This window comes from Bombus flavifrons, chromosome 6, assembly GCF_040668555.2.
Source record: "Bombus flavifrons isolate JBK064 chromosome 6, iyBomFlav1_principal, whole genome shotgun sequence".
NCBI lineage: Eukaryota > Metazoa > Arthropoda > Insecta > Hymenoptera > Apidae > Bombus > Bombus flavifrons.
In genome coordinates this window covers 10,562,291-10,575,414 of record NC_138447.1, presented here as the reverse complement: position 1 = coordinate 10,575,414, position 13,124 = coordinate 10,562,291, and the positions used below count along the sequence as shown (strand labels likewise).

The 13,124-nt window shown below is 34.3% G+C and overlaps 1 protein-coding gene and 2 long non-coding RNA genes across 4 annotated transcripts; 2 read left to right on the top strand and 1 right to left on the bottom strand.

The window, feature by feature from the left end:
* The first annotated feature begins 259 nt into the window (after nucleotides 1-259).
* LOC138181082 (uncharacterized) lies at nucleotides 260-6,421 on the top strand. 2 transcript variants are annotated; one of them, XR_011173439.1, is made up of 4 exons: nucleotides 260-353; nucleotides 612-865; nucleotides 936-973; nucleotides 6,215-6,421. It is a non-coding gene; the product is annotated as an uncharacterized LOC138181082 (long non-coding RNA). The 2 variants fall into 2 exon arrangements; XR_011173438.1 differs by lacking the exon at nucleotides 260-353 and having other exon boundaries at nucleotides 360-865.
* Nucleotides 3,010-12,232, bottom strand: LOC138181083 (uncharacterized). The gene is made up of 3 exons (XR_011173440.1): nucleotides 11,476-12,232; nucleotides 10,318-11,310; nucleotides 3,010-3,505 (listed from the first exon to the last, which is right to left on the bottom strand). It is a non-coding gene; the product is annotated as an uncharacterized LOC138181083 (long non-coding RNA).
* LOC138181081 (glutathione S-transferase 1-like) lies at nucleotides 6,447-8,868 on the top strand. Its single transcript, XM_069115630.1, has 6 exons — nucleotides 6,447-6,464; nucleotides 6,630-6,776; nucleotides 6,860-6,918; nucleotides 6,993-7,137; nucleotides 8,450-8,617; nucleotides 8,698-8,868. The coding sequence occupies exons 1-6, from the start codon at nucleotides 6,459-6,461 to the stop codon at nucleotides 8,839-8,841; spliced, it is 669 nt and encodes a 222-aa protein (XP_068971731.1). The 5' UTR covers nucleotides 6,447-6,458; the 3' UTR covers nucleotides 8,842-8,868.
* Nucleotides 12,233-13,124: the final 892 nt, after the last annotated feature.

Below are 13,124 nucleotides of genomic sequence, written 5' to 3'. Positions count from 1 at the left end.
TTTCTTATTAGTTACAAGACTGTTGTAATGTAAATATGTAGTATCATTTAAAGATACTTCGATAACCTTAAAATCTCGAAAAAAAGTAGCCCCGAGAAAATATTTTTGACTATCGCCATATTTGCCCCTTCGTACCGAATATTCTTTTCTATTAATGGACCGAGAACGATCAGCTACAGTAACTATTTACGAGCGTGTATCTCGTGAGAAAGTTAGTGAACCGTACTTGGTAAAACGTTATTAAAATAAGCTCTACATTTGATTTCCATTGACAAGATGAACTTGGTCTGTGTGTAATGTACATTGTCGGCCATGAACGCAAGCGCAAACAATCGTTACATTTGTTTAGAAAGGTAGGAGATTTTTGTATTACGAGATTTACATATTAAACGTCAAATTTTTATACTTGTATTAAAATTAAGAAAAAAGAAAGAAATGTTTAGTATGCAAAAAATTGTCATCAACGAAATAATGTAAGTGCGTCGAAGATGATCAAATTAAATTATAATAAAAGATAAATAAATAACTCGTCCTTGAATATTTACAGTTGGTAGTTTACTTCTGAAAGGAGTACAAAGATAAATAAATAACTCGTCCTTTAATATTTACAGTTGGTAATTTACTTCTGAAAGGAGTACAATCCGATAAACAGGATAGGTAACTTGAAGTGTTGAACGTTACTATGTTACTCATATATACATGTAGTACGATTATAATAGAAGATAAATAAATAACTTGTTCTTGAATATTTACAGTTGGTAGTTTACTTCTGAAAGGAGTACAAAGATAAATAAATAACTTGTTCTTTAACATTTACAGTTGGTAGTTTACTTCTGAAAGGAGTACAATCCGATAAACAGGATAGGTAACTTGGAGTGTTGAACGTTACTATGTTACTCATATATACATGTAGTACGATTATTTATTGTAGACAGTCTGTAGCTGTTGACGACGCTGTTCGTATATCTCTTAGGTAAGTATTGTTACTAAGTTATCACGTAGTAATATCGAATTATCTATTATAACGACTATACAACGCTGTTAAGTTGATAGGTTCGCTTATTAGAAATACGTTTTCTTAAATATTATAGTTAAATATATGTTGAAAATGATAACGTGAGTTCGTGCTCGCCATCCGTATGCAGATGCGTTAGTTATAAGAAATAATAATTATAAGATAGTTCTAGTTACAATCGATAGGTTTAAGATGTTCTTTTGTTTTTTTATCCCTAATCCATGTAAGAATGTGCGAAAATGGTTTTTTTTGTCTCAGAACGGTGTGATAGATTTATCCAAGGTATAAAATAAAAGCTATTGTGATCCTACCTCTGAATATAGAAAAGAACAGGTTATAGACCCAGGTTCAATAATCAATTATTATTTTTATTGAAAATATTATTAATAGTAATAATATTGAGGAGTGCAGAAGATAATCTAAAAAAGGAAAAAAGGGCGAAGGGAAAAGGAAAAAAAAGGGCGTGATCGATGATTCAGTATTGAATATCATAAGGGCGTTTTATCGAATATATAATAATTGCTTACGTGATAATACAACGTGATAATATCAAAAGGACATAAAAATGTCGAGCGGGGCGAGTTTAAGTATTGAAAAGCTGAACAAAGAAAATTACGACACGTGGAAATTGCAAATGGAGGCAACGCTAGGCCTACCGGCATTTGAGACGTAGCTACCTCTACCAAAATCGGTCGAAATGGCCGGTCTTTAAAAAATACGTAATAGTAGAATATTTTTATATTTATTGATCTATTATTATTTTACAAAAGGAACTCTATATTCTGAGATCATAAAAACTATATAATAACATCTTTAATAATAACAATAAGTACAATAATGAAGAATATTCAGTACCAAAACCTTTGGTAATAAGAATGTTAAAATAAATTTCCATTAGTAATATAAGAAGTATAATATAGGAATATAGTAATAAGCGTAATAAGCGTAATAGAATAAATAAAATACAAATATGATTTAAATTATTAGGTACAAAATTTATCATTCATCACATTTCTTACAAATGTAAGCTTTCTTCTGTGTGCATTTTTCGCAAACATATTTTTTACAAAGATTGCAAATGGTGGTGGTCTTATTATTATTACAATACCGTATCTGACACCATTTGCGAGAATAAGGTGAGTTCTTTGACGTACTTCGGATCTCAGATGCTCTATGTTCTATCCGTGATTTTTCATTGTCAGCGGCAAGTTCATCTACTAATTGAAACATAAAATCTTTTCTGGATATCTGCACACCTGTGGTTTTCTTATATAAAATCCAGGAAATTATGCCAGCTAAATCTAAAATATTAAGAAATACTTGAAGTGGCTATCTTCTTGATCCCGATTTCACGCTATATTTTTTTGCCATTTGGTCTGCTATATCTACCCCGAATTTTGATTCAGGTAGGTCCTTTTCGCTTTAAACTAAATAAGGAAATCCATTTACAACATACTTTATTTGGACATCAGATGCCAGCTAAAATTTAATTCCGAATTTGTCGGGTTTATTCGGTAAATATTGCGTAAACCTGCATCTGGATTTGGTTGGGAAAAGTAGCTCGTCTATTGTAATGTTTGCACCAGGTTTATAGCAATTATGGCTGTTTTCAATAAACTTATCCCATATGGATGATATTAGTGCAAATTTGTCATTTTTCAAATGTTGACTTCTATCATCTTTTTTGTCAAATCAAATAAATGTCAATATTTCAACTCATTTCATTCCGACTCATTGTACTGGAAAAGAAGCTTGGTCTCCATTTTGTATTCCACAAATATAAAAGTTTCAAATTTTTCGCTTCATATGCTCCCTGTACAATATTCTAAGGAATGCTTTCAATTTTGTTTCCAGTTTTTACCCAAAACTCGAGAGGCTTCTGATTCGGTGCAAGATATACGTTGCAACATATGTCTGTTGATCAGTAAGGAAAATGCACTAATTACTTTATCTTTCATGATACTTTTTTTGCATATCTTGTGGGCCAGATGTGTCTTTGAATATATTGTGCAAGGGTAATCTCCCAGAAGCTGACCCTTCTTGAATTCTTTCCCACTTAGTTCCGTTTACGGCAATTTCATTTGGACTAGCTTGTACACTTCCAGTTTCACTTTCAGTTTCACTTTCAAAACTTGAAAGCACCCGAGCACGTCTTTTGTGTACATTCAAAATGTTCTCTTACTCACTTTCTGAGGACTCATTTTCTTTGTCACTAATGTCACTATTACTGTTATTACTACAAATTTCAATTTCTTTTTCCCCTGGTTCACTTCCTTCACACTCAGAGAATTCACTATCCTCGTTATCAGAGCATTCCAATGGTATCCTTTTCAGTTTTTGCAACAATTCGAATGCTTCCAATTGTTTACATTTTCAAGACTTGTAAAATATTGCTTTCTAAAACGAGAAGTCAGGTCTTATTCCAACGACTTTTTGAATCCATAGAGCCAATCAAAAATCAAAAAGTAAAATTAGCGAATGACAAATTAGCTGAAATCAAAAGTAAAGGTACTGCAATATTATTTAGTTATATAAAAAACAAACTTGAGAAATTTCGATTGAAAAACACATTATACGTACCAGAATTAAAAGCAAATTTGATCTCAGTATCAAAAGTTACAGCAAATGGAAAAAGGATTGTATTTACAAATAAAATGGCTACAATATTTGGAAAGAAGGATGAAATCGTTATTACTGCTATTTATAAAAGGGATTTATATATTGTAGGTACAAAATCTGAATATATTGGTATGGTATATGAAAACAGAAATACACTTATGGACTGGCACTATCAATATGGACACTTAGATGAATCTGATCTTCGGAGATTAATAAATAAAAATATGGTAAATGGTCTACCTAACGTAAGATTGAGTAAAATGAATACTTGCGAAATATGTTTGAAAGGCAAACAAGCAACAATCCCAATACCAAAGAGATCCGAATTAAAAATGTTGGAAATATTAGAACTGATACATTCTGATGTATGTGGCCCTATAAAACAAACATCTTTGGATGGAGCAAAGTATTTTGCCATCTTTATTGATGACACATTAAGGTTTGTATATGTGTATATCCTTAAGACAAAAGATGAAGTTAAAAAGGCATTTTGGAAATTTAAAGCTTTAGTTGAAAGATAAAATGATAAAAACCCTCAGAACTGATAATGGTTTGGAATATTTAGGAAAGGATTTCACAAATGAATTGGAAAATTGTGGTATTTGCAGGGAATTTACAACTCCCCATACACCTCAGCAAATGGAGTAGCTGAGCGAATGAATAGAACACTCATGGAGATGGCACGATGTATGTTGATCCAGTCAAAGTTACCTATCCAATTTTGGGCGGAAGCTGTTAATACGGTATCATATATTAGGGATAGGTGCCCAACAGTTCATGGTAAAACACCATATGAAATTTGGCACAAAAGGAAACCAAATGTGAATCATAAAATTTTTGGTACCAAAGCTTATGCATTAACTAAGCGGCCTGATAAAAGTAAATTTGAAGCAAGATCAACAAAGTGTATTTTTATTGGATATTCCGATGAATCAAAAGTGTTTCGATTATGGGATCCAAGTAAAAGAAAAGTCATAATAAGTAGAGATGTTTCTTTCTTAAGAAATATTGAGTACCACAATGATGAAACTGAAACGAACTTGAACAATTTAAATATGAACTGATAAATCAAGAATTTGACGAAGAAATCTCAGAAGAGATTCATGAGGAAGAACATGATGATGGTGAAAACATGAATCAAATTGAAAATTGTGTTCGAGATAGATTTGTGGTCAAGAGGGGGCGAGGAAGGCTAGACAGTGCGAACAGGAAATGTTGGTAGACTAAGGAAAATTTATAAAACTGTCCCAATTGATCAAGAAACTGTACAATTAGTCAATGATAATTCAGTAAGAATGTGCAAAAAAGGTTTTTTTGGCTCAAAACGGTGTGATAGATTTATCCAAGGAATAAAATAATAGCTATTGTGATCCTACCTCTGAATATAGAAAAGACAACAATATATATATATTTAATATTCATATATTATATATACATATTTATTTATATTTATATAATATAATATAACGTGTGAATATTAAATATATGTAGTATGAATATTTAAATATGATGCTTTTATTTAATTTGAAGAAGAATAAGTCATTTGTGTTATTTTTGTTTTGCCATGGAAACTGCAAAGGGCAGAGGTCTGATCCGGTAAATAATACATACATACGTGCTTTTATTTTATTTCGTCAAATTTCCTAACTCAATTTTCTAAAACTTTCGTGTGAAACATGGAACTCTCGTCGAATAAAAATGAAAAGACAGGAAAGAAAATAAAGAAACTTTCCAAATTCATTTTGGTATTCGGTTAATTTTAACCGTATATCATATAACTTAATATGGAAATAATATAACTCAACTTTCGTTGACAATTAGTATCTAATTTATTAGTTACGGATAAAGAGAACATCAAACTTGAATACGTGTATATTTTTCTAATTAGAACAGAATAGATAATGTTTCTTGTTTTATGAATCGCAGCATACATCCATACAACGTCATATATGCATTTACGATCAATTTAGAGACACAGCGAGTGGAGTATTCGTCATAATTCTTAGTACGTAGATTCTATTCTGTACTATATAGATAAATTAATACGTATGTACCATTTCTTTAGTTTCCTGCGTAGAGATATGAAATTATATAGAAATTCGCAGTCTAATTAACGGATGGAATTATCAATCTCTCGAGAATTAATGCTCGTTCGCAGCAGTGACTTTCACCTATTTATTTCCTTGCCATGGTTTTGAACGGGCAAAGATGATTATTTGAATAACATCTTGCGCGACTGTAATGCAGAAGGACGAAGATATTAAAGGAAATTTGAAATTATAAAAAAGTTTAGAAAAATTAGAAAAAGTAATTTGTTAGCACATAGCAACGTAGGAGGTAAAAATCGGAACCGCAGTGAAGGCTGTTAACGTATACTTGTATAATGTAGAAATCGATGAAACGAATAGAATCGTGATTATTATTGCTGTGGTTAGGTGATTTTTATTCTATAGTGTATGTGTAACAATACGTGAAAAAGGATAGCAGGAGGTGAGGAAAGAGGTGAGGAAAGAGGTGAGGAAAGAGGTGAGGAAAGAGGTACATATATACCAGATACGTACGTATTACGTTACGTTACAGAAATCGGACCAACACTAATGGATTACACACAGATACCTGGTTCCCGTTATTTACATATATCGTATATGGGCGATAAGACGCGGAAACCTCTCTCGAGAATTCGTGTCAAGTATCGGTGTCGCGGCGAACCGAGCGCCGTTGATCAAAATATTCCCCAATATCGAATCATCGATTATCTGTTTTAGCTAGTCGCTGAGAAAACATCAAGAGGTCGTCTATATCTTCGCATAAGACACTTAAGAAAATGGATGTGAGTCGTTTTTTAAAATAACAATTTAGCCCTCTCCTTACACGTATTTAAAATTATATTACGTTACACGAGCATTACTTTATATAAAATCGATGTAAAGATATTATTTTTTCTTGAAAATAGACTGATGTATCAGGATGTGTAAATGATGAATTATTTTTACAGGAGTGGATGGATATTTCCCTATACGTAAATGACATTGTTCCACAATGTCGTACCGTTCTAATGGTGATTAATGAACTTAAGCTGAAGTTCGATATTCGCCAGGTTAACCTGGAGAAGAAGGAACATCTAACAGAGACATTTTTAAAAGTAAACAATTCAACACTTCCTAATAAACAAAACGCGTTAAAATGGAATTCAAATTTTTACTTGTTTCTAACTTTTTTTACTAGATAAATCCTTTGCACACGATCCCGGTGTTAAAAGAGCATGAATTTGTTCTTACGGATAGGTAAAACATTTTTATATCTTCTACCTTGAATTCTTGATGTATTCATTTAATAATTAACATCGATTTCTTTTCAGTCACGCTATCGCTTGTTATGTGATTGATGATTTGTCAAATTATGAGTATTCTCTATACCCGAAAGATCTGCAGGTACGAGCTCAGATTAATCAGTATCTCATGTTCGAAGCGGCGACAATGTTCCCTCTTGTGAAACAAACCTTGGTAAGTGATTCGTTGTTCGTGTATACACTGAGGAGAGTGGTGAAGTTTATTTGGTGTATGTCAGATTTTTCACATCTTATTGTCATCTTATCCAATTGTGTCATCGGCTTACGTTTTTCCCATCGTTGGGAAATCCGTTGCACGTATAAAACAATGGTGATTGCTAATACTTGTATAGTCAAGCATCCAAAGGCCAGTTTTCCAAATTCACTTTCACCACGACTCGTATAGTAAGATAAAAGAATTTCATCGCGCTATAGATTTTCAAACAAACAGGAAGGAAACGCTTGCGTTGCGCATTTACATAGGTTAGTTCGTGCACTCCTATCGATGGTGCTGCAGTAGACAAAAAGCCGGTCATCGGGGCGGCCGATTAAGTCGCGCGAAAGGAGGTTAATGCGATTCACTTCTCCGCGCGTATGTACACGCAGGAGCATTATGTGATACCGGCAGGAAGTTCTTGAGCATCCTATGTACCTTTTACGGCGCCTAATAAAGTCGGCTAACTGCACATTTTTGTCCGTGATGGGCCAACTACGAGCGACTCGTTTCCGGACGTGTACTTCTATACATATACACTTTTAACTAGTAGCAGGGCCGAATTAATGTTACAGCAAGTTTTAAGCTTTCCGGACAGGAGAAAGAAGCGCGTTTTTGGTTAAGTTTATGCGAATTGGAGAAAAAGATGAAAGATTCTGTTCGGCAAGAAATTGAAAAAAGAGGATTATATTAATTCTGCTATGACCTTCGAATTTTTTTACGACTCAATCTTGCTTCGGTTTCGAGCGAGTAAAAAAGACTTTTAATTTTTTAAGAGAATCATTGATATATATTTGAAAGAATCACGAGAGAGAAACGAGAGTCATGTATATCAATAATGATTTTTTTTATGTTTTTCTCGAATTCAAGCAAATTTTCGAACGATCACTATATGACGTTTCTAGTTAGGAATCCAGGCGATTAATAAGCTAACATGAAAGCAACATATGATAATAAATTTAGGAAAATATACAGATTCTTTCTAGAAATTGAGAATCCACACTAAAAACCTAAATCTAACCCATAGCGTTGATGTTGTAAGCATACGATATGGTTGATTATAGTAAAACACGTACGTTGTACATAGACTTAGAAGTTATACGAATTAACTTTGACCCTTGGAAATAAATGTGCGTCCGGAAGTTTGGTCTTGTGCAGACTATAACGCAATTGCTCATGATGCAAACCTATATCCTCGTTCATTTAAATTTACATTTTCTACACTTTATGTATTTTTCCTTTTTATGTTATTTGTAACTTTTCACTGTCATAGCTACCGATAATATTGGGACAACAGTCTCCTATCACCAAAGAAAAGTTGGACGGATGTAAAGAAGCGTTCTCGTACTTGAATAAGCTTCTGGAAGGCAAGAAGTGGTTGGTCGGCAAATATTACACTGTCGCGGATATTAGTTGCGTAACTCTGGCCAGCAGTATCTCTGTAAGTTGTTTAATTTTTATTAAAACGAATATCACAACGTTTCGAGAATCAGATGACATCTTTCCGAATGTTTTCTCTAGGTTCTGGTGGATATGGATCAATATCCGAATGTAAAGGATTGGCTAAAAAGGTGCGAGGATGAAATGACGACCTACGAAGAATTTAATGTACCAGGGCTTAAAAAATTACATCCTCTTCTTACTTCCGCACTCCCCAAATCCTAAATATATAAAATATACCTATATATGTATATATATTAGGTTAAGTAAAAAGTTCTGAGCGTTTTTCGCTAGATATCTTTAGTGAGCCATATCTCATCGCATATGCACATCGCATCGAGTCATAGTATACACCGATTTCAAGGTGATATTACGCATCAAAAAGGTTCTTTGTCAGTTTTGTGTTCGGTGAAGCCAGTTGTGTGTTACAGCGTTCGAAAATGGAGATAAAAAAAGAGAAAATTCGATACATTCTTCAGTACCACTACGACCTGGCACCAAGCGATTATCACCTTTTTAAGTTTTTGCAAAATTTTCTTGATGGTACAAAACTGGCCTCAAGAGAGGCTTGTGAAAATGAGCTGGTCAAGTTTTTTACCAATAGGGACGAGGACTTCTTCAACCGCGGAATTATGAAATTGCCTTCAAAATGGACAAAAGTAATCGAACAAAACGGCGCATATTTAATCTAAATCGAATAATCTTGACTATGTTAATTTCATCGTCGAAATAAAGCGAAAAAGCGCTCAGAACTTTTTACTTCACCTAATATATATCTATATCTATAGATAAATGAGTATCATATATACATATATAGATATATAGATATAATAAATATATCTATAGTCAGAGTGGAAGAGTGAGGTGATTGCTCTGATAATATGTGTGGAATTCTAACAATTTTTTCTTATTTTTTACATATCATTTTTTAAATTTGTAATTCTGCTATAATTTGTCATATACACAGTTGTATGACAAATTCTAATAAAAATACATATATACTTATATCAGATTCATTTTAAACTCTCTCTCTCTCTCTCTCTCTTTCTCTCTCTCTCTCTCTCTCTTTCTCTCTCTCTCTCTCTCTCTCTTAGCTTCACTTAAAAAACGTAAACAAAATGTCGTTTAATTAGCGACGCATTATTCGTCGAATGGCGTGCAGTAACGCTCGAGCGAAGATCTCATTTCATTATTGTCAACATGCAGTGCATATCATTCACCGGACATGATGTTTCCCGGAAGGGTAGATAACTCGTATTCTGATTAATATGTCTTTTTTTCGCGTATTTTCACTTTTGTCTTTTTGCGATATTCCTTTTGTATCTTTTTCTCTGATTTCTAGTGTTATCAAAGATATCTGTATGGTCACATGATCGACACTCGACCGTGAAGACCACACAAGGAGCAACGATTGTGTGCCATAGAATTTCTCCGTTGTTATCAATGCAACATAGGTCGATAGATAAACAAAAGAATGCTAGAGGATTCGTACAATTATATTCCACCGCATTCTTTGGTCTTGCTGGATCTAAAGTACACGCGATATTTTCTACACCTACACTCTTTCATTATTATATTAAAGACTAGTCGTGTCTCATAATATTCAATTAGATTAATTATATTATGAAAAGTTCAATTATATTATGAAAAGTTCAAGATTGAATTTCGAGATGTTAGGCGATTCAAACAACTCTATCTTACCATGTCAAAGAGTCAGTATGGCTCAAGATACGATTACTTGGCGTTAAGGGTCGAAGAAGAGGTGTTGTCAGAAGCCAAATATTATACGTTGTCGTCACCATCATCGACGGCCTGACGTCCTTTAATTCGCGTATCTATGATTATTACGACATGTCCTGTTTGCTCTGGACTCTGGATACGTTTACACAGAGGATCTATAAATTGCAAGCCTTCATCAGATTTTGCTATGCCTCTACGCCGTTTCGTAACTGTGAAAATTGTGGCTGATATCCATTTTCTCGATTAATATTCGAGACGCTTCATTTTCATCTGTTTCATAATTATTTGTATGGCAGACGAAAAATCAACTTGGGAGTTTCGAGTTTCACGAAATTGTGTGCCGTTATGACGTATGCGGAAATGGAAACGAGGAAGGCTGGTTTAATTGGTAATCAAGAAAATTCATGGTCTACAGTGACAGGTCAAAACTGTGTTGCCAACGATTTGATGGAACCTACGCAATCGCTGACATTGAACCTGTTTATGGCACGGACAAACGTCTTTTTGCCTTCTTTTTTGTTACTCCATTGGAACTGGTTGCGATTATATTTGTAATAGTTCATCATTACACAGCGGGGCATCATATGTTTGATAGAAAGTTGCAAGAAATAATATCAATAGTAGTAACTTGGTATACATCGTTAGGTTTTCTGTTTAGCATTATTTGATTTTATATATTGATTTGTTTTGTAGATTTGCACAGATTTAAGATCAATCTCGTATATGGCACAGTGGATGCGCACGAGACATTCTTTTTCTCGTTGTTTCGTCCAAAAATAGATGCGAATCAACGTGATCTCTCTGCAAATCGGAATCTACGTTTCGTCTAGAAGATTATTGCACTCGGTAGGTGGTTTCGAGGAATCGAACTGAACGAGTTCCAAGTTTCGCAAGAATCGACCAATCTCGTTTGGAAGAACCACCGACGAGAATTTGACTGTTTCCAGTTGGTTTCTAAAATTTCGATAATCATGAAGTATTGAAAATTGACGGAGACACACCGATTTGAAATAGATTGATTTTAATCTTTTCAAATATAAAATATTATGTAATTTATTTTCAGTAGCAATGAAACGATGTATTCAGGTATGGGAGATCGATAAGTAAAGAAATTATTACCTTGTTCGGTTAACACGCTCAACTACTGCACGTTTTGTAATATCGTCGATCTGTCTAAACGACCACTTTCATTGTCTTCTATGCGTGGATATTGTATGGAAAACAACGTGATTACGGGAAATGCACGCGTTGCACGAGAAGTCGATTAATTAGCCACCACTTCTTCCTTTACCGTGTTTAGTCGTCTTGTAAATGCGTCATACTTTACCTATTTCTTCCTCCTTGCCTCTCTCTGTATTTATTAGGTAACTGTCGATATAACGACGGAGACAGGTTTTTCACTCTTTCTTTTCAGTGGGATCTCCCCTTGGCATGAATTCATGCAACCATTTCTTTACTTTCTGATATAGTCACCGCATCGCCTGATACTACGTCGGTATAATGCAACGCATATGCAGCCCCAGCATTCTCGATTTCTACGAAATAAGATGCGGAGGGCGAGCTCTGGTCGGACAGGTTCTCTCGCTTTTTGGTTCTCGTTTTTTAAATACCACGTGCTTCGTATTTTTAGATTCAGCTATGCGGCTTAAAAAATACAGATAAATAGGATTGTCGATTCGGTTACGTGGAAATCCGCTATCCTCTTTCGTGTCCGTTAATAGGATTACCACCCGTGACTGATAAAGAGTAGAAAAAAGAAGAGAATCTCATTTCAGTCAACCAGAATGGACCTACCGTTTCCGAAATGAAAAGAAAAAAAAGGAAAAGAAAGAAGATGAAGGAAAGGATCAAGCATCTTCAGTTTCCCTTCCACGTAGCGTTCTTTATATTAGAGACGCGAGAATATTTACGAACCACAGAGGAATCGCCTTTGAGCCATTTATTTCTCTTCACGCTGTGAGGATATTAACGAGGAGATGCGGTTGTTCGTTTTTCTTTCTTCTGTGATGTCTATCTCCCTTAAAGTCACCTCTACATACCTGAACCATCCCGCGGCAAAAACACTTTCAATTACACACTCAAAGTCTTCTCGAATCTATTTAGTTCCTGCCTGGACAACCTTCGATTCGCTTCGATCGAATATTTCCCCGTCGATCAATATTTTTCTTGTTATATACCGCTTCAGAAAATGCGATAAACGAACGATCGCTTAAATCGTTCTACGAAGAAGATCGTATCAACTTCTTGGCGAAGTCCCCACACGAAAATCCTCGATCCATCTGCTCCTGTCGAACGAAGAAATTCTTTGAAACGCTGTCTGGAACTGGTTCACACAGTTTTTCACCGATATTTGTAACGAAGAGAGGTTCTTTTTTCGTATATTCGTCACGATAGATGTTGATTTATACGATGTTAATGGCAATTGTTAACGAAACACTGGTAGACCTTAGGTACATTGTGATGAAAGTGAAAGAGAAAATGATGAGAAATTCGCCATTGAGAATGTAGGAAGGATCGCGATTAGGTGTACGTTAGTGTATTCTTAAGATCTTACTTCCATGATTGGTTATAACGCATAAAACTTGAATCAAAGAAGCCACCATGAAGGTACCGACCATAAGTATTAAGATATTATTTACTAGTATGTTACTAGATCTATTAATATGTATTTGGTACAAATTGAAATTTTTACTGGTTTTACTCGCCAGTTATTTTAGTAAAAATCTGTCATTTTATTCGCATCATACGTGCCATATAATGTACAGTTT

Coding starts and splice junctions, on each gene's coding strand:
- LOC138181081 (XM_069115630.1), top strand. Junction 7,138..8,449: donor CTCTTGTGAAACAAACCTTG/GTAAGTGATTCG, acceptor TCACTGTCATAG/CTACCGATAATATTGGGACA. Junction 8,618..8,697: donor CTCTGGCCAGCAGTATCTCT/GTAAGTTGTTTA, acceptor TGTTTTCTCTAG/GTTCTGGTGGATATGGATCA.